Consider the following 20,846-nt stretch of genomic DNA (forward strand, 5'->3'; position numbering starts at 1 on the left):
GAAGTGGTCATTCGTGATTTGTACAGAAGCGGTTTGCTGATTTTGAGATATCGATCACAACTGTTGTGAGATCATTATTGACATATATTGTAGTTATAGGCGAAACTAATATAAACTCATTATGCGAATTAAACAATTAAGTATTGTTATGTTAATCAAGTAAAAAACCCAAAAAGATTTGCTATATAAACTCGTGTAAATATTCTGCTGTATGTAGTCGACGGAATCTTCTTTAATATATGTATCCACACACACCTGAGTTGTGTTCTGAGTTTATAACATTGGCGACGAGGATTCACTTAAGCAAGTATGCCTCCTAAATCGAGGAAAGCGTTGAAAATTGAAGAATTCGAGCCAGACGAAGACATATTAGAAACCACATGCAAATGGAAACTGTGGAGACGAAGACTTGAAGTTCAAATGAAATACTTCGACATCGTAAAGCCTGAAGACATGAAAGCAGCGTTGTTAGTCCATGGTGGGGATAGAATTCTTTCTATAGACGAGAATGGAGCTGAACCGGAGGGAGATCTTGACGAATACGAGAAGCTTATTGCTAAAATCGAGCATGTATATGTTGCAACAAACACAAGACTTCACGCCAGATTTAGATTCAACAAAGCCGTTCGACAACCGGGCCAATCTATCGCACAGTATGAACTTGAACTTCGACGACTCGCTAAAGAATGCGATTTTCACGGACAGGATGATGAGATGATCCTAGATCGTTTAATATTAACGTGTAAAGATGAAAGCCTACAAGCGAAAGCATTAGAGAATAATTGGTCGCTTGAGAACTTCTTGAAATATGCAACTACAAAGCAAGACGTCGAAGCACAAAGAAACGAAATGAAAATCAAGAGCGAACTTCCCGAATTTGAAGTGCGAAGAGTAGCTAATAAAAGATTCGCGAGAAGGAAATCACAGAAGTTATATTCATTTAGAAATCGCGAAAACCCGAGGAAACTCTCGAATGACGAAAAAGAGAAGAAAGCTTGCACCAAGTGTGGACGTGATAGATCACACCCTATATGCCCAGCTGCCGAGAAAGAATGTTTCAACTGTCGGAAGGTTGGTCATTTCAGTGCACAGTGTTTCTCGAGAAAATTGGACAACAGAAATAAGCAAGTAAAAGCTGCCGAAGCTGCCGGATTGTGTGGTGGTCATGGGACGAATGATTCTATACTAGACCGTGTTGCTTCATCTGATTCTGATCCCGAATTTTACAGATGTGTTAGCGAGAAATTGGGTATACGGGCGGTCAAAGGACAAAATGCTAGCAACATTTTATTACCCGTCCATATATTTGGAGTAAAAATCATCGTTGATCCAGATACTGGCGCTGACGTTGATCTAATCTCCGTAAGCGATTTCAAGAAAATTCATGAAGGAAATCCCGATGTTGAGAGGCAGATTAAGAAGCCAAAACAGAAGATCTACGCCCTGAATGGTGAAGAAATTGAAGTTATAGCTACAATTAAAGATGCAAGGATGTCAAACAAGAACGCAGAGACACTCGCCGATCTCTACATTGTTGAAGATTGTATCCATAAACACTCCTTGTTATCCGAAAGAACACTGATGAAACTCGGTATGATTAAATACAGCGCTGAGGGAGAGTTTGTTAAGAAAGTCGATGCGGGCGTAAGTGACGACACTGAACGAAAGTGTAAACCTGAAGAGGAAATACCGCTCAAGAAGAAAGAACTCAGAAACATCCTGCAGAAGCACAAGAAAATGTTCCATGGCATAGGAACACTAAAAGATCCTGAAACAGGTGAACCAATCCTTACCCACATCGAACTGAACCCCGATGCACAACCTGTCATACAAACTCCAAGACCCGTGCCACATCATCTCGCAGAAAGAACCAAAAAGAAATTGGATTACTTCGTGGAAGAAGGGATAATGACTTGGACTAAACCTGGAGAACCAATTTCATATGCCAGTCCACTTGTTATCACGCCGAAAGGAGATCATGATGTTCGAATCACTGCAGACTTCCGATTGGCTAACAAAGGAGCATCAAGGACTCGCATCGTGCCTGGTTTACGAATAGACGAGCTGTCTGCGTCCTTTGGCGATTGCAAAGTGTTCTCACATTTGGATATGAATAATGGCTATCATCAAATGAAAGTTGACGAGGAATCCAAGAAATATTTAGTCGTGACCACGCCATGGGGGAATTTGAAGCATGAGACGCTTGCGCAGGGATGGATAACCAGTCAAGATGAATTCGACAGACGAATAAACGAGATTTTAGCGGGAATTCCTTATGTGAAATGTAACCGAGATGATTGTCTAATTGGTGGAAAAAACTGGGACGAGCATAATCGAACACTCGATCTAGTCCTGACGCGTCTGCAAGACCACGGATTGACATTGAGATTAGAGAAGTGTGAATTTGGAAAGGAAGAAGTCGAGTTTTATGGTGTCAGATTTACGGCAGAAGGAATCAAACCATCAGAGAAAAAAGTGAGAGCATTACAAGAATGTGGAGAACCCAACTCAAAAGAAGGAGTAAGGAGTTTTCTGCAAATGGTGGGATATATGTCTCGTTTTATCTTTAACTTCGCCCAGATTGCTGCACCGTTGCGACAGTTAACGAAATCAACATCAACTTTTTCCTGGGGACCTAAAGAACAGGAAGCTTTCGAAAGTCTAAAGAACAGTTTGACGGAGCAAACAACCCTTGCCTTTTGTTCCTGATAGACCAATGAGGATCTACGTCGATGCTGGAAAGAAGACAGAAAAATCTAGCAACGTTCCAGGGGGACTATGTGCCATTCTATGCCAACAAGACGACGAGGGACAATGGAAAATGTGTCATGTGGCCAACCGTGCTTTAACTGATGTTGAAACAAGATACGGACAAACCGAATTAGAAGCTGCTGCGATCAAATTTGCGTGTGCTGATGCCTTCTATAAGTATTTGGTTGGTGCGCCAAAGTTCGAGATTATCACGGATTGTAAACCACTTGTGCATCTCTTTAATAACCCAGCGTCGAAAGCACCGTTACGAATCGAGCGACAGATTCTTGCCATACAAGGTCTAGATTATGTGGTCAAGTACCAAAAGGGAGCTGAAAACATCGCTGATTATGGATCAAGACACCTGACGAAAAATCATAACGATGTTCCCACGGTGAAATCAGTGAACGAGATGGAGGAAGGATTACGAGCAGTAGTCTCTGAAGAAAACGTGTACCTTTCGAAAATCGCGAAAAATGATAGCGACTACCAGTTCCTGAAAGAAGTGATTCAGAATAACCTTTGAAAAGACATAGAAATGATGGAAGAATTGCAAGATTTCTCGGAGTAGCGTCCGACCTATCTGTTGTTGAAGAAATCATCCTGTATAAAGATAAAGTTATTCCCCCTCTCAGTTGTCAAAGAGAATTTGTCCAGAAAGCGCATAAGATTGGGCACTCAGGAGAAACCCGCACACTGAAGCTTCTTCAGGAGAAGATCTGGTTTCCTGGAATTGCCAAACTATGTAAAGAGATTGTACGAAATTGTCAAAGCTGTCAATTCACCCATCATCGCACCTACGACGAACCGCTCCAATCAACACCATTGCCGCCAGGTCCTTGGCATACGATTTCTGTGGATTTCAAGGGACCGTTTAAGGATGGAACTTATGCCCTGGTCGGGTATGATCTCTACAGCCGTTATCCTGTTGTAAGTTACTGCAGATCCACATCGTTTTCATGTGTGAAACCAATCCTGGATTTGTGGTTTTCAACGTTTGGAACAGTGAAAGAATTGAAGTCAGATCGAGGACCTCCGTTCAATGGACATGAATTCAGTGAATATGCTCGTGAGAAAGGATTCATACATAAACCTGTGAAACCTAGACATCCGAGAGGAAATGGTGAAGCAGAGAAATTTATGCAGAACCTGAAGAAGATGGAGCGGATTGCAAAAGTAGAGAAGAAGAAATACCGCAATCTGATTGAAGGAATGTTAAATGCATACCGTGCCACACCGCATCCTGCTACAGGGAGAAGTCCATTCGAGCTCATGTTTGGAAGAAAAATGAGACTTGGTGTATTGCCGGAGATATCAGATGCATTCAAGCACGAATATGATTGTGAAGTCAGAAAGAATGATGCTTCGTATAAACTCAAGTCCAAGAGATATCACGATAAGCGTAGAAATGTGAAAAAGTCCAGAATTGCTGTTGGAGACAGGGTTCTCATGAAGAACAGGCGAACAGATCCACTAAGTATTATTCCGGGTAGAGTAACCCAGATACATGGACACGGTGTAACAGCTCGATTTGATGATGAGAAAGTGTTCGTGCGAGACAAGTCACATTTCAAGATCGTACGCGAGACATCGCAGTTTGAGAAAGGAGAACTAGCAGAGACAAGAGACGATTGTGACAAAGTAGTAGATCAGTCAATCAATCCACAATGTGGCAGACAACCTGTTTATGTGACGCGCCGAGGACGTGAAGTTTATCTGCCGGATCGATTCCAAAGTTGAGGAAAGAAAGGGATGTTGTGAGATCATTATTGACATATATTGTAGTTATAGGCGAAACTAATATAAACTCATTATGCGAATTAAACAATTAAGTATTGTTATGTTAATCAAGTAAAAAACCCAAAAAGATTTGCTATATAAACTCGTGTAAATATTCTGCTGTATGTAGTCGACGGAATCTTCTTTAATATATGTATCCACACACACCTGAGTTGTGTTCTGAGTTTATAACACACAACTAATTGCTGTCAGCGAGTAAATAGATGCTGTTAACGCAAAGGTGTCCATCCACAACATAAAACGACACAGATGAATCGACATATTATCTCGGCCACTGCTCGTGTATTCCAGGTCTGTTTGATAAGCGTAGAATGGAGCCACAAATAAACCAACGAGAAGATCAGCGACAGCAAGAAAAGCAAGAAAATATTTATTTGGTTGATGAAGACGTCTTTCCTTCCATGTGGCGATCAACACTAAAGTATTTCCTGGTATTATGAGGATGATGAAAAAAATTACCAAATCTCTCATGCTCAAAAAGAGTCGCTCCTGAAAAGCTTCAAATTCCAACCATTCACTGTCTTCTAATATCGCTGTTCGATTCGTATGATTACTTGAAGCAGTGATATTTTGTGACAACTCCATTATGTAAACCAGTTTTAACTTATTCCTAGAAGTACATGAAAAAAAAATTGTTTTGAATCTACAAAATATCATGAAGACAGCATGGGACCAAACGCACAATAACAAAACGGGTCCTACATTCGCTAGGCCGGAAAAGTGGATCCCATGCGCTGTCTTATAATATGATGTGCCGTGTGCAAAATGTACACGGTATCGGTTCGTTGTACTTTAATATGAAAACGATCTAGAGCAGTTGAAAATGAGCCTTCGGTTGGAATTAGGTCTGGCTTACCCAGACGATTATTTTCTTGTTGGAAAATGGCGAGGGGTGTTGCATGTTTTTCTATAGTAAATAAATTCATACATTTTTGAAATATTTTCTATATATAGTATACCCAATAACACATATATTTACCTATTTATCAAAACATTGTTCCGAGTTTATCTCTGCATGACAAATATTTTTTTTAAATTGTATTGCTTTTTGACTGTAAGTCTTTTTCGTGCAGTCGTTATTATTACTTCAGAAAATTCCTCTTTTGTAGCACTTAAGTAAATAATTAGGAGAAATTCCATATTTGAAGCCAAATTCAGTAAAAGGCAATCTATAGCTAAATGGCGACCACGCATCGAACCAATTTTAGCGCGTGTTTTGAGAGTTGATGAACGCGAAATTTACCATTTTTTATTGCACAGAAAACAAGGTTTGCAAAACTGACCGAATAATGATTAATTTCAATATTTTGATACACAAGATTATTTTGACAGGTTATCGACCGTAGAAAAACAAGAGGCAAAAAAATCGAATTTACTCTATATTGCTACGTACGCAAATTTACCCTTCATTCCCCTCTCTGGACTTTAGTGCGACAGACTCATCTTATAAATACCTAGGTTCGGTTTTAAACTCAGGCTCTTCCTGCAATCTTAGACTTTCAAATGACTGATCTCAAAACCGAACACGTCTTTTAATAAAAAAGTCTGACTTATTTAACATAATATATACCCTGGTGAGTATTTTCATAAAATATATAGCTACATTATTTGATGAAACATCAATACATCACAGTTTCCAGACTTGCTGGGAAATTCAGTAAGTTTAGTCTAGTAGTAATAGTATTTAATCGAATATAATCGTCAAATTTAAACGATAGAAAATCAATGATTCAATATAATTTTCTATAATATACACGCAATTCGCAAACGTATTGGTCTAATGTTTGGAAAATGGAAATCACTCACCCAACCACGTCTTTGCACGCCTGCGCTTACTGCTTACTCTCCCTCGACCCCCCCCCCTTTACAGTAACCTATGCAAACCTACATATTTTTGTTAATAACGCTGCGAGTAAAAAATTTAAATTACTCAATTAATTCATTAAATTTTATTTTTATTGTGTAGTCCGCTTTCCAATTTCTGTGCTTCTCCCACTGTTCATACTGTGAAGATCCGTGATGGACCAGTGCGCATGCGCAAGGTGTAGTTACATCGGAAGGAAAATTTTACCTACAAATGTTTTTAGCCCAGTACGAAATTCGCGCGTTCCAGCTAATTCACCAGCGACTGTGTACAGATAAAAAATGAATTTTATTTTTTCGATCTAAATTTATTGAACAATCCACCTTCTTATATTATCTTATCTGCCTATATTTTTCGTTTTTCTTGACTCCCTCTGGGTTTTGTTGAATCTTTGTATCCAAGGGACGCTGCAAGTCTTTTCCAGAAATAAAATCGGTCATAAGAATCATCATATTTTAGATGATAAATTGGTTTTAAGATTTCCGGAATATTGCACTCTTAATAAAAAATTGGAATCACCAGACGTTGAACAAAATCTAAAAAAAACATTAATGAATGCACATCAAGAAGTATCCATTTATTGATTGCGTTCTAGTCAGTGTTTTTCAACAAATCATAATCTTTGAGACAAGGAAGACGTTATCATTCTGTTTAAGGGAGATGCTTATTTTATATAAATTTCATGTATGCTTTCGCTTGTAATGTTAGACTGTTAGTGTGGTCGCCTGCTGAATAATATACTTGTTTTCGGGACAAAATGTCCATTTCGCGGACATCCTTAAAAATCTTTCTGAATTTTCGCATCCATGCGTAAGAAATGTATCAGTTTCGAGCGTTCCGTCTTAGCTGGGTATATTTTGATAGTTATTGTTGAAATATGATCCATTTGAAGCGAAATAATTATGAATCCTTGAGCGGTCCTGGTTTCGCCCCTCCTCGTATACCGATGGCTGACAAACAAGAAGGAACGATTTCAAAACGCGAAGGTTTGATTGAATCAAGACAGTCAAATGATAGTGATGTCGATATATCAATTGTATCGTTTCGTGAAATGGAACTGTGTACGTTTAATATGTATTACTGTAAACTATGAATATGTTTATTGAAGGAAAACTATATTCAAATTTATAGTATAAACATGAATAATATAGCATTGAATAAATCTGGAAGCATATGTGATGATCAAAAGTCAAAACAGAGAAAAGCACAATAAGTTCGCTATTTAACTACGATAAACAAGCTTCAAATAAAGCGGGTAAATACAGAACGAGACGGGAAAATACGACAAAATACTTTTAGAATATTTCTTGCTCGAGGGAAGGTAACGGGGCTGATTTTTCTGTACAACAATCATTAAATTAGTGCCAAGGAATATAGTAAAAGATGTTCGCAGTTGTTCAAATAGTTTCATGATTTTTTAGCTGAACACATCGGTAAAAACGCACAAATACTCAATATAATATCAAGTACATTCCACGATTAGGCATATGTTCCCGTAAAAATGCGGAATTATCCGTGGAAATATAAACGAAAAGTGACACTAAAGGTTGTAAGAAACATATTACGTACCTTATTCTTGGTTTAGAAATTAACGTTGGGCCGAGAGATATTGGTCAAACTCACGCGCGCCAATGTTCTGTGCAAGCCATCGGTCTACTTTTTCACGTTTGAATGTACATAAAACTCGCCCATACCCAGTCCAAGCCAGTTAAAAAATCGGCATGGATACAATTTACATAATATGTAAATTTAGACTGCTAAAGCAAGAGAGTTTCCAAGTCATTCACAAATAAACACAGCAGTTGGAAAAATACAACCGCTCGTCCAAGCCATGGAATCTTTGTCGGCACTATTTTAACAAAATCCACTGTTAAAAAGACCATTTTTAACACCAGAAGTAATGTTCGTGGGCTAATAAGGTGCTTTCCATACTTTAAACTTTTCGATCAGTGCCACAAGAAATTCAGATCTCAATAAAACTTTTCGGCTTTGTGAGTTTCGTTTAAAATTCGAAATCGAACAAACATGGGCCTATATGTGCCAGCGACAACAGGTTTCCCAGCTGTTGACGCCACATGGTTAAGAGGTGGGAATTTTGTCTGAGCATGCGCGAACAAATAAGTGCGTGTACTATGTGTCGTGCGCGTGACACACGCGAGAAAGTTTTCCCTTAGTAGCGCGGGCATTAGGGCATTTAAAAGTTTAAAAACCAAAACAAACAAAATGAATACACAGAAAACTAAAGCCTCACTTATTGTACTCTTGCTTTTTCTTGAGCACGTATCAATATTTTCGACTTTTGCCGGTAGAGCAAAGAGGAACAAAGCATGTTGCATTTGTGGGATAATAAATAGAATTTTAAATCAAAACAAAAGGAATTTCACACTCGTTGGATGCTCGTGCAGCGGTCGGAGTACCCTCGTAAACTGCATAATATTTTCCACGCGTTTTGAAATTTCGTTTTATAGGCGCATGTTTAGGCAAAATGATCTCAATGAGGCCCGGCGAATTTTGACATCACTTCACAATTTGGGCGAAAAAAAGCATATTTTCAAACTTCACATTCACAAGAGTAAAAACACAGAAGATTGGAAAACACGCTTTTAAATACTGCTATAGTATACTAGTGAAAACAAGTGTGCCTCTGCTGTCCTCTTAGCGTTTGCTTGTCGACACCATGGAAATTGGTTTCTTTCTATGGAAATTGGACTTTCTCAATAAATACCGCAATTCTCAATAAATACTGCAACCATCATGGTTAAACCATTTAACCATGGTTGATTTATAAACGCTTATCGGCAACAAAATATGTCTTGTACGATAGATTTCGCAACATTGCGCGCCTTTTCGCCTGCACGATCGTGTTATTTTACTGACTTACTGTCAGTGAATTCTTGCTATTGCTTAGTCAGCATGCATGATGAATACAACTAAAAGAAACGAGAGGAACACTGTCGGACTGTTAAATTTCTTCGGTAACCTAGAATCTTTTTTATTGGCATTAGCTAGCTAGCGTCTGTTTTTATTGGCATTAGAAATCTGCAAACAATTGATGAATGTTGTCTTTTGGCGAGGAAATCATCGCACAGCTCGAGGAGGTAAGAGTAACCGTTCTAGTCGCATCAGAAAATACGGATGAATCATTGATGAAGTTAATTATTATCTTTTAGAGAGCTTCAGTAATGCGTCGCACAGTTCTTGTTCTGAATGAGTTATATAGTAGCTATTATGCGAATGAGTATATGCGTAAAAGAAAATTTAGAGAGCATATTTGAAGTTTATAGCAAAGTTAAACAGGGGTATAAGGCGAGAATAAACCACGTTCAAAATGAGAATTTTGTATATAGTTCAGAGTGCCGTAGTTTCGAGTATAGGAACAAATAGATGAAGTTTAGAATTCCGCGCTCCATATGTCTGTGAATATACAACAAGAGAAAATTGTGTGAAAAGTTGTTCTCCTTTGCAGTATGACTTGGAAATTAATGATGGGCTACAAAGTGGGATGGGAACAGAAACAACAGAGCATAATTATGAACGAAAAAGCGACAAAAACTTTTCGCCTGCAGTTTATCAGCATTAGACAAGTTTTCCTGCCAAAGTTAACGTTGTTCACAGCTGTCAAAATATTTTAAAAAATATTGTTGAATTTAAATAACATGAGACAGTAGTGCTTGCGATGGAAACAAAATCTTGCTCAACCCAAAAATCTGATCGTTTTTAGGCGTTAATTTTATATGCAAGGAGGCTATAAATTAATTTACCTTTATTCACCTTTCGGTATTTTCTCGGTGTAAATTTCATTAACTCCGTGGTTCTTCTCTTTAAAAACTTAGAATTTCAAATGACCGTTCTCAAGATGGTTCGCGTCTTTTAATGGTGTCATTGAGTAATGCTTATATTGAGCGACCGACCAGATCCCAGACGCATTAAGTGGGGTGCACATTATAATGTTAAGTATTATAAATATAATGTTTAGAATTATAATGTAACTATAATGTTAAGAATTATATACTGAGCCAACGTCTGTCTTTGTCTACAGAAGCCGATTAAAATTTCTATGCATGGTTTTGTGTTGTTTCCATTTCCGCTTCTTGAACATTGATGTCTTGTGTCTCTTCATCGACGTGGCGTTATGACATATCATGTGCAGTAAAAAAAGTCGTATCTTATATTATGACCCCATGCAATCGTCGGACGTGACGAATTCACGGAAGACTTTGAGCCAATCAGAGACTGTGAATTATTTTATTATTACTACAACACTTTCTAAAGGCTGGGAAAGCCAAATACGTTAAATGTCCTTTGACACCGGATATTTTAAGTTTATATTCGTATGAAACAATAATCAATATGTTCTCGGAGTTCAAGATCAGTCTGATCAGAGATGTTGGTGAAGTGCATGATGCTGCCATATTAGAACTCGTTTGCATCAGTCAACTGCGCTCAATATGGAGTTTGCAAGCCTGCAACAAGAACGTGCTCGCCAGCAATATTATTGACCCTCAAAAGCAGAAAAAATGTAGCATTAGACAATGCCATAGGTGCAGAAACTGCAATATAATTCGTACAGTTTCCAACTTGTTTGAACACGGAAGCAATTCATCCGTTCGCTGTTATTCTAGTCTTGTTGGTGCATTCAAGTGCCAAGCGGCGGAAACGTATACGGAACACTAAATCATAACGGAATTAAAGTTGAAATGTATTCTTATAAAATCAGCCAACCTTAATATCTACTGTCTCGGGTGGTTAGTCTGGATCGATCTATTCACACATCATGTTATTAATTGTTCGCGATTCAAAGCCATCACCAGTTGTACAGATTGAAATTTAATTCAAAAGTTATTTGAAAGACTATTCTCGTCTCTGCATATATAACTAATATGTTTATTTTGGATGTTTTATTCAAAAGACTTGTTTCAAATTTCTTTAATGAGAACTTTAATCGTTGCCATAAGCTTAGCTGATATAGGCCCGCGGTCAAAATTAGAACAAACTAAATTATCGAAACCGGCTGGTTATTTTAGCTTTACCTGAACAATATGAGTGGAACATTGGAAGAATCAATAAATAACACACCACTGATCACTAAATGTCGAGCAAGTCCAAATTTACCTGGAACTGGGGCCTCTGTTACACGATGTCAGACTTTCATAGTTTTATCATAACGGCACAGCCTAGGCAGCCCATGCAGAAGTTTGTGTGTCCATGCAGTTTCATAACACTTGGGGTCAGTGGCGCACGTTCGCAGCTTTAGTATATTGTAAAGCAATATAAGGTTAGCAAATAAATTTATAGTATCAAACACTTCACTTAATATTATTAACAAAAACTATGAACATGGATATTTTACGCGACACACAGTGCATTTTCTGTCTAAACCAACCGGAAATGCAAACATTTTGCAAATGTTTTATTATGGTTTTCATGATTATTTTTGTCAAATTAAAAGACTCCGACACACCTGAATAACGCTTCAGATGACGAATCAGGGACGAATATGGGATTTCATTGGCTATTGGATTACGTAAAAAATGTCAAACCTCATAGTTGCATATTAAAATTCTTCATTCGAAGAAGGAGTTTTGTAGTCCCCCGTGGCGGACTCTGTTGACAGCTCACAACTGACCGGGAAAATCAAGCGGAGAATTTCGATGAATCGAAATATTCTGCTTAGTTAAAATCCGATCATTTTCACTCCACACAAAGATAAACATATCTTTGTGCTCATTTTAATTAGATGCAAGCACTCGCAGTGGGCTTGGAAATTGTTTTTTTTGCGATGAGTAGAGAAAAGCCTTACACTGTCCAAATCAGTGTAGTTCCTCCAAGCAGGCTCATACTGTCAGCGGGCGGCCTATGTAAAATTAAAATCAATATCGGAAAGTCACAGCTTTAGATTCTTCGTCCGTTAAATGTTAAAGACTACGACCATGACGCATGCGCGAGATGAGAGGAAATGCACAGTATGGTAAGTATGGACAATTGGACCAGAAACACGCGTAAGCGTAGTATTTTAGCAAACTTGATAGCACTCCGTTGATAAAAGTGTGGCCGAGGGTTCCTCAAACAGATAGAATAATTGCAGGAGCCAAAACACAAAACAAAATCAACTAACCCCGGGAAGAAATGGTGAATGAAACAAATACCTTACTGAGCCACCATGATCAACTTTGACACCAACCATAACCGTTGCAGGAGGACATGAAGCGTGTATATATTCTACTTTCACTTTTAGACCAACAGTGATGGCAATAAATACCCCAGGATGAACCTAATGATAAGAAAGAATGTGAGCAGGGACATGTGGAGTCATGCAGTGATCATGGCGCCTGTATATTCATACAGCGCTGTGCTATACCCAATCCCTACTGTTACATCATACCATGCGTTAGTCCGTCATACTTCACACTGACAATTATAACCTATGCACCCAGGAACCGGAGCGGGGTGCAGTGGCGGGGGGGGGTAACGATGCGTGGGGGAAATGACGCAGACTATTGATTCTCCAGCATTCTGTCTCTGAAGTGATAGTCACTGGCCAGTGACTATAGCTTTTTGTTGTTGTTTTTCAAATAAGAAATTTGAAGTCATCATAAACTTTTATGAAATTATGTTGATTATTATTTGTAAACATTTTGAAATTTATACTAAAACAATTAGTCGTCTCAGGCTCGGTGATTATTGTTAAACTTTTTATCATCAACATATCCGCTCAGACACGACATTCAACATCCACTTTTATTGTGTATATTGATTTAAGGCCACGTCCAAGAAAGTTGTTTAGTTTAGCAGGACTTTGTTTTTGGCAGGTTGGAAACAGCGCAATAATATGCAGGGAACAATGAACTCTTTGACATGGGCAGCTAAAGACGAACCGGAACAGGTATTTATGCTTGTTAATAATTATCAAATCAGTCCAGTAAACAAAATGGCCAATTGCAACATGATTACCCGTCTTGCTAAAGAAGCCGACTTACCAGCCGTTTTAGAAATGTCGGAGGGTGTATATGGAGGCCATGACTATTTCCTTGTGGAGTTTTTAAACTTTGTAAAAGACCCGAGCCGAAGAATTTTGATCGCGGAGATGGATGGCAAAGCTGTGGGCTTACAGGCCATACATATTGTCGATGAAGGTGAAACAGCTATCGCTCATTCATTGCGAGTACATTATAAGTATCAATGTCGGGGAATTGGTAAACGATTAATACAAGAATGTCGCAATTATGTGAGAGCAAATTTTCCACAAGTTAAATTCGAGAGATATGTGACGAGAAGTGATGCACGTTTGGCAATACAGAAGAAATCCGATGACCTCCAATTTCACCAAGCTGCCACATTTAGGGGTATTGTAAATGCTAATTCTTCCGGACTGAACTCTCGAATTGCAAACAGCTTAATTGAGCAGTCTGTAAATTTAAAGCAGTTGAACAAAACCGGGCTCGAAGTTATCCTCAATGAGCAGAAGCTTCGAAATATCTTGTTTCAAGACAAATATCTTGTGCTATCGCAACCATTCAAGCCTCTTGCTTCTAACATTGCAAATGGCTTATTCAAAGATGGTGACACAATATTTGCTTCTTATTCAAGTGAATCTGTCGAAGCATTAAGCCACTCTCGCTGGTCTTCAACTCCAAAATGTTATCAGTTGAGGACCGTCTGTTATACTCAGAACAAAGAGCTTCTTAAAATCCATCTCGTCAAGCAGCTGAAACGTGCAATTGTGCAGCGCCCTGGAGAAATGTTTATTTTCATGCCTATCATAGACACATCGCTGGTCGATACCACAAAACACATTTTGTTTAAAAATCTGTTGCTGAAGAACTTGTGGGATGGGATGAGAGAATATAGTATTCTCTACTATTTTGAAAAATCTTTAGTATAATAGCTATGTAAATATTCGTGCTCTCCCCTTCTATTCACCGGAGGGGGTGTATTTAAAACGAGAAAAACACTTCTATATGCATTTACCTCGAAAAGCTGAGCATGTTTTTCTGAAGCTCCGTTTACACCACACTCGATTAATTGGCACGGCACGGTCGCACGGCTAAAATGGGTACCGTGCCCAATTAGTAGGCTACCAAAACGCTGGAAGGCCAGGAACGAGTACGGGTGCCCATTCTAGCCTTGCTGTGCCAATAAATTGAGTGTAGTGTAAATGGGGCTTGAGAGAAAAATTGACCGCATGAAAAGTAAGACCACGACAGCGATGCGTGCGTCACATGATAGAGGTGAACGAAACAAATATCTTAACCACTATGATCAAATTTTACACCAACATATTAACCGTTTCACAAGGACATGAAGCGTGCATATCTTCTACTTCCACTTTCATACCAAGCGTGATGGCAATTAATACCCCAGGATTAACCTAATAATAAGGATAAATATGAGCCGGGGGATGAAGACTCGTGCAGTAAACATTGTCGCTGCCTGCACCCTTCTCTATACACTATACCCTGCAAGTCATTTTCACCGATGTGAAATAGTCCGGATGTGATGTCGTCTTCATTTTCTGTGTTCAAATTAGTCAATGTCATCAACCACCTTGCAATTAGCATGTTCATGAAAATTAGGATTCAATGAACCAACTCTTAGGTTTCTTGATTATAGTTCCTCCTATATTTACTTCGCCGTTTTTGTATGAATATCAATGTGTTCACAAAAAATAATCGACACAACTTCGACTGAAATTTACTTCAAATTTGAGTTACTTCGAAATTTACTTTCTCTATAAATAAATTTTCTTACACATGCAATCTAAATCTCAGACAGTTTTGCATTAAAGCCTGTTTTGATAGCTTGAACTTCGGCATAGCATTTTAATTTGGATTAAGTCGTTTTATTACTGTCGTATACTATTTCGGTTCTAACCTACAATCGCAATTTTACTGCACTTGTCATTTTCGACCAGTACACATTGCTGCGCCTAAATCGTGGCGCACACTGGAGCTTTATTCTTAAATCTTAACCGAGTGTAACGTGTGCCCAAAAAGCAGATAATTAGCGTGTACGACAAATAATAAATTATAATGCCAGTAAATGCCTCGAATGCCAGTAAATGCCTCGAATGCCAGTAAATGCCTTGAATGCCAGTCTCCTTATAGTAGTCTTGTACGACGAATCATTTCGAAGCTATCCGCTTTCACGTTTGTGCTGTTAAACGTTCTTCGTCTAGCCGATAGCACACCGAAAGATTTGGGCACGCCGCACAGCGAAGAAAAAATATGAATTTTAAGGCTGCTCACATTTGATTATTGATATACAAAATGGCCAACGTTGTTATCCGTCTTGCTAACGAAGCCGACTTACCAGCCGTTTTAGAAATGTCAGAAGGTATATATATAATGGCCATGACTATTTTCTTGGAGAGTTTTTGAACTTTTTAAAAGACCCAAAGAGAAGAATTTTGATCGCCGAGTTGGATGGCAAGGCCGTCGGCTTACAAGCCATACATATCATTGATGACGGCGAAACAGCTATTGCACAAGCTTTGCCGGTGCATTTCAACTATCGTTGTCGGGGAATTGGCAAACGACTAATGCAAGAATGTCGCAATTATGTGCGAGTGAACTTCCCACAGGTTGAATTTGAGAGATACACGACAGCAAGCGTGGAACGTCTAGCCATACAAAAGAAATCAGACGATGTTCAATTTTACGAAGTTGTATATTTCCGATGTATTGTTGATAGCGACACATCCGAACTGAGCTTTCGTCTCGCAAACTGTCCAATCGACCAGTCCACGAATTTAAAAGAGGCAAACAAAACCGATCTTGAAAGTATTTTAGATGAGGAAAGGCTTCAAAATGCTTCAAAATTGTTTCATGGCAAATACATGGTCATAACGCACCCATTTAAGCCTCTTGCATCTAATATTCCAAATGGCTTATTCAAGGATGGTGATACAATGTTCGCTACCTATTCTGGTGAAACCGCGTTGAATCATTTAGTCATTCTCGGTGGTGTCCAGTTCCCAAGTGTCCTCAATTCAGGATCATCTGTTACACTCTGGACAAAGAGTTGCTGAAAATTCATCTCGTCAAGCAGTTGGAACGTGCGATTTCGCAACATCCTGGGGAAGAGTTCATTTTTCATCCGACAATGGATGCGTCGCTGTTCGATTGCGCAAAACAAATTTTGTTTGAGAATATGTCTTTAGAGAACTTGAAGGATGAGATTAACGAACATAATCTTTATTTTTTTGAAAAAGCACTTGTATAATATTATCTGGCTATACACTCTCCGCTTACAGAATCAGCCACTTTGACGGGGGAACAAAGAACATTAACCTCAAACATCAAATAACATCATATCAAACAAAACTTAATTGCTTTAAAGAAATTGTTGCGAGTTCAACAAAACGTTGTACAGCAAACAAAATTACTGCAATTTGTTATCTTTTGTATAATTAAACCTTAATTGCTGGGCTTTAATTTCAGTATATTTTGAAAGAGTAATTTTAGATTAGGATAACAACGCCTTTTCCCGTTTTCCACTAAGCGAATTTATTCGCGCGAACAGATAAAAAGTAGGAAGCGATCCTATATACTTTTTTATCCCATTGCGTTTTTTGCAGACCAATAACAATACCAGTTACAGATCTCAATTCGCGTCGCCCGAATAAATACGGGCTTAACTATGCCTAGTGCATGAAAGCTGCCTTTAGAGCCATATATAGATCTTCTCATAGGCTGTCAGACAGACGCATTTTATTTCAGTTTTAGACACTAGTTTTTTAAACTATACAAACTTCGCAAACTTCGCAAACTTTGGGTACGGATTTGGAAAATATGAGGTTTTTGTTTGCAATAAGGGCAAGCAAAAAAGTTTTAAATTTACAGTTTTGTTTTACTGTATTACGAATTGTTTTTGTTGTGTAACCTATTGCAGTTATTGCTTGATTATTACACAAAATTTGATTTTGATGGCCCCCCAAAACTATATCGAGCCAATCAAACTTCGTGTAACATCGGACTTTTCACGTTTGACGTCATTATGAAAAAGGTCCGTTGCGTTTAATTAAAGAATTGTACATACTTTGGTACATACTTTGTGTACAAAACTGTTTGTCTGTTGTTTGCTATGTATACTACAGTCGGCATCCTTCCCCGACAACTTTAAGTACGATACTACAGATTGTCCTATTTTTAAGCTCATAAAACCTCGAATTCACATAGACACGTCGATTTATTCTGGGGGGCGAACAGAATTAATCTAAAATACCAACAAATAACTTCATTCGTCACTCGTCAGTGATTGCCGATCATGGGTAATTTCCCTTCGTTTATTTATAGTAAATTACCATGGAATTTCCAATATACTCCCAGATTTTTAGCTACTACCTTCTTGTAACTAGCATTATCGATGCTTGCTCTATATGCTTGCTCTATCGATGCTTGCAAATACAAAGGTGAAATACAATACTTGAGGAAATACCAAAGTTCCAGAAGTATTGTATTTCACCTCGGTATTTGTTTGCACAGCGTGGGTTGTTCAGCATTCAGGAATCCCAGTTACGAAATATAGTTAATCAAAATGGCCAATGTTGTTCTTCGTGTTGCTAACGAAGCCGACTTACCAGCCGTTTTAGAAATATCAGAAGGTATATATGAAGGTCTCGACTATTTCCCTTATGAGTTTCTGAACCTTTTGGATGACCCAAACCGAACAATTTTGATCGCAGAGATGGATGGCAAAGCCGTCGGCTTACAAGTCATGCATGTTATTGATGAAGGCGAAGCAGTCCTGGCTCATTCCTTGCGGGTGCATTATAAATATCGTTGTCAGGGAATAGGGAGACGATTGATCCAAGAAAGTCGCAATTATGTGAAAGCCAATTTTCCACAAGTTAAGTTTGAGCGATATCTGACTGGAAACGATGCACGTCTGGCTATACAGAAGAAATCAGACGACGTTCCAATTCACGAGGTTGTATATTTTCTGTGCCTTGTAAACAATCATCTATCCGAGCTGTCTCGTCTGAAAAGCTATTTAACAGACCAGACTATAGATTTAAAACTACTGAACAAAGCGGAGCTGGAGCGCATATTAAATCAGGACAAGCTTCGCAAAATTTTGTTCAAAGAAAAATATATTGGTGTGAGACAACCATACAAGCCACTCGCGTCGAACATCTCAAATGGCTTATTCAAGGATGGTGATGATGCAATGTTTGTTTCTTATTCTGGTGAATCCGTCGAATCATTCAGTCATTCTCGGTGGATTCAAACCAATTCACGTCCTCAATTGAAGTCCGTCTGTTATACGCTGAACAAAGAGTTGCTTAAAATACATCTTCTCAAGCAGTTAGAACAAGCAATTCAACAGCACCCCGGAGAAACTTTTATTTTTCTTCCCATGATCGATACATCGCTGGCAAAATGCACAACTGATTTCTTGTTCAAAGAAATGTATTTGAAAACTTTAGGGGATGAATTCAAAGCATATTATAATCTTTACTATTTTGAAAAGTCTCTTGTATAATATAAATAACCTTGTCTCCCCAAGTGGGTCATTTCAAAATTCAAACGTACTTAATCATAAATTTGGTTGGGAGCAAAAGCAGGTAAATCTCTATTATGGTAGGATTTTCGAAGGATAACACTAGATAATTAATACAGGTATGGTAAATACCACCAATATAGTTTAGGTAATTATCAGGGAAATCTCAAGGAAATTACATTTGACTGCGGATAGATATTTATTAGGGTATTTTTAATGTAAATCAAAGGAGTTCGTATGGTGCATTGTGGAAGCGTCGGTAAGTTTAGCAGCAGAAGTTTAGGGTTTAGCTTTCCTACAGATGATCTCGCATTAAGCTTGCAAAGCATTATAGTAATGCACAGTGGCGTAGCCAGCCTGACGATTTTGTCCTGCTATGTAAATTTCATGTTATTATAATTATTCATTTCTTTAGAAATTCATTGTTTTTACAGTGAATAAACACCAAAATATTAGCATAGCGGGACAAATCGTCAGGCTACGCTACTGGTAATGCATACCAGAAATCAGTGCGTGCGTTTTGTCATTTATATACACCAAAGCTTTGGCTGCACAAAACATTAACACCGCCGAAACTTCCGCCGACTGGCCAGGCAGTAACGCAGATATTTGGTAAAAACACAGGTAGCCCGCTATTGTGTTGCTTCACATGAAGTATCATCATCCTTGATTCAACTGCTGACATATTATCGCAGGCGCTGCCATTTTTTCAGTGCGCTTCACTTGAATTATGTATTATATATATATATATATATATATATATATATATATATATATATATATATATATATATATATATATATATATATATATATATATATATATATATATATATATATATATATATATATTATATATATATAATATATATATATATATATATATATAATTATATATATATATATATATATATATATATATATATATATATATATATATATATATATATATATTATATGTATTAGTCGTCCCGTTGACGTAAACAAATTTCAAAATTCAAACTAAGCCAATCATATTGTGTATTTGCTGTGAGGCAGCGTAATCAGATCGATATCCTGACGGCTTTTCACAAAATTCAACAAAATTGTTTGTATTTTCGCAAATTTCTCACATTTAAAATGGCTTTTAAAACAAAAAAATGTTTCGGAAATGTTTTAGGGAAGTCAGTTCCCACATAGATTTAGTTTTTTATGTATATTTTTATATTTAAGTACGAGTATTTTGATGTGTAAGTTTGTGTACGTTGTTCATAAACGTGAAAATACGACTGAGAGTTGCCAACCTTATGTAAACATATACATAATACATAATTAACTTTAAGAGGAGACTTTTTTATTATGTCGCGTATTTTGGCGGGAAAACGCTCAAAACCTAAAATCTTTTCGGCGTACCACTCAAAATCCATTTATTTTACCTTTATTCTTTAGATTATGTTGTGAACTAAGTTTTGAACTGTATTTAATTTGGTGAATGCAAAACACCAAACAAAGGAGTTATTACAAAATATAATGCGGCGGCTATCCGAAAAATGATGTCAACGCCATTATAACTGAAATGAATACAAAAGAAGCTTCGATTCAAGTGCCTGTTTTTTTCGGCGTATCCCGAGAAATCTTTTCATTTTCACAATATTTTGAGATTATACAGTAAACATACTTTGTGGATGCTTTTCAGGTTTGCAAAACATTTTTAATGGTGAAAATTTTAGTGCTGTTGCATGAAGATATAACTGAGGTTTTGAGCATATATTACGCGACATGAAAAAATATCTCCTCTTAATTATGTATGCACTGAAATGGCGGCGCCAGCGATGAGATGTCAGCAGTTGAATTAAGTATGACGATACTTCATGTGAAGCAACACAATAGCGGGCTACCTGTGGTAATAAAAGCAGATTTATTTCAGTTTCAGACACTAGTTCTTTAAACTG

General features: G+C 37.8%; 4 protein-coding genes across 4 annotated transcripts; 3 read left to right on the plus strand and 1 right to left on the minus strand.

The window, feature by feature from the left end:
* The first annotated feature begins 309 nt into the window (after window positions 1-309).
* On the plus strand, window positions 310-2,709 carry LOC114530045. The gene has a single exon (XM_028551625.1). The coding sequence runs from the start codon at window positions 310-312 to the stop codon at window positions 2,707-2,709; it is 2,400 nt and encodes a 799-aa protein (XP_028407426.1).
* Window positions 2,710-4,716: 2,007 nt separating this feature from the next.
* On the minus strand, window positions 4,717-12,599 carry LOC114530047 (D(4) dopamine receptor-like). The gene is made up of 2 exons (XM_028551626.1): window positions 12,562-12,599; window positions 4,717-5,161 (listed from the first exon to the last, which is right to left on the minus strand). The coding sequence occupies exons 1-2, from the start codon at window positions 12,597-12,599 to the stop codon at window positions 4,717-4,719; spliced, it is 483 nt and encodes a 160-aa protein (XP_028407427.1).
* Window positions 12,600-13,091: 492 nt separating this feature from the next.
* Window positions 13,092-14,297, plus strand: LOC114530048 (histidine N-acetyltransferase-like). The gene has a single exon (XM_028551627.1). The coding sequence runs from the start codon at window positions 13,245-13,247 to the stop codon at window positions 14,295-14,297; it is 1,053 nt and encodes a 350-aa protein (XP_028407428.1). The 5' UTR covers window positions 13,092-13,244.
* Window positions 14,298-17,933: 3,636 nt separating this feature from the next.
* LOC114530114 (histidine N-acetyltransferase-like) lies at window positions 17,934-19,222 on the plus strand. Its single transcript, XM_028551704.1, has one exon. The coding sequence runs from the start codon at window positions 17,951-17,953 to the stop codon at window positions 18,896-18,898; it is 948 nt and encodes a 315-aa protein (XP_028407505.1). The 5' UTR covers window positions 17,934-17,950; the 3' UTR covers window positions 18,899-19,222.
* The last annotated feature ends 1,624 nt before the right edge of the window (window positions 19,223-20,846 follow it).

This window comes from Dendronephthya gigantea, unplaced genomic scaffold (assembly GCF_004324835.1).
Source record: "Dendronephthya gigantea isolate DGI-Jeju-01 unplaced genomic scaffold, DenGig_1.0 000059F, whole genome shotgun sequence".
Taxonomy (NCBI): Eukaryota; Metazoa; Cnidaria; class Anthozoa; order Malacalcyonacea; family Nephtheidae; genus Dendronephthya; species Dendronephthya gigantea.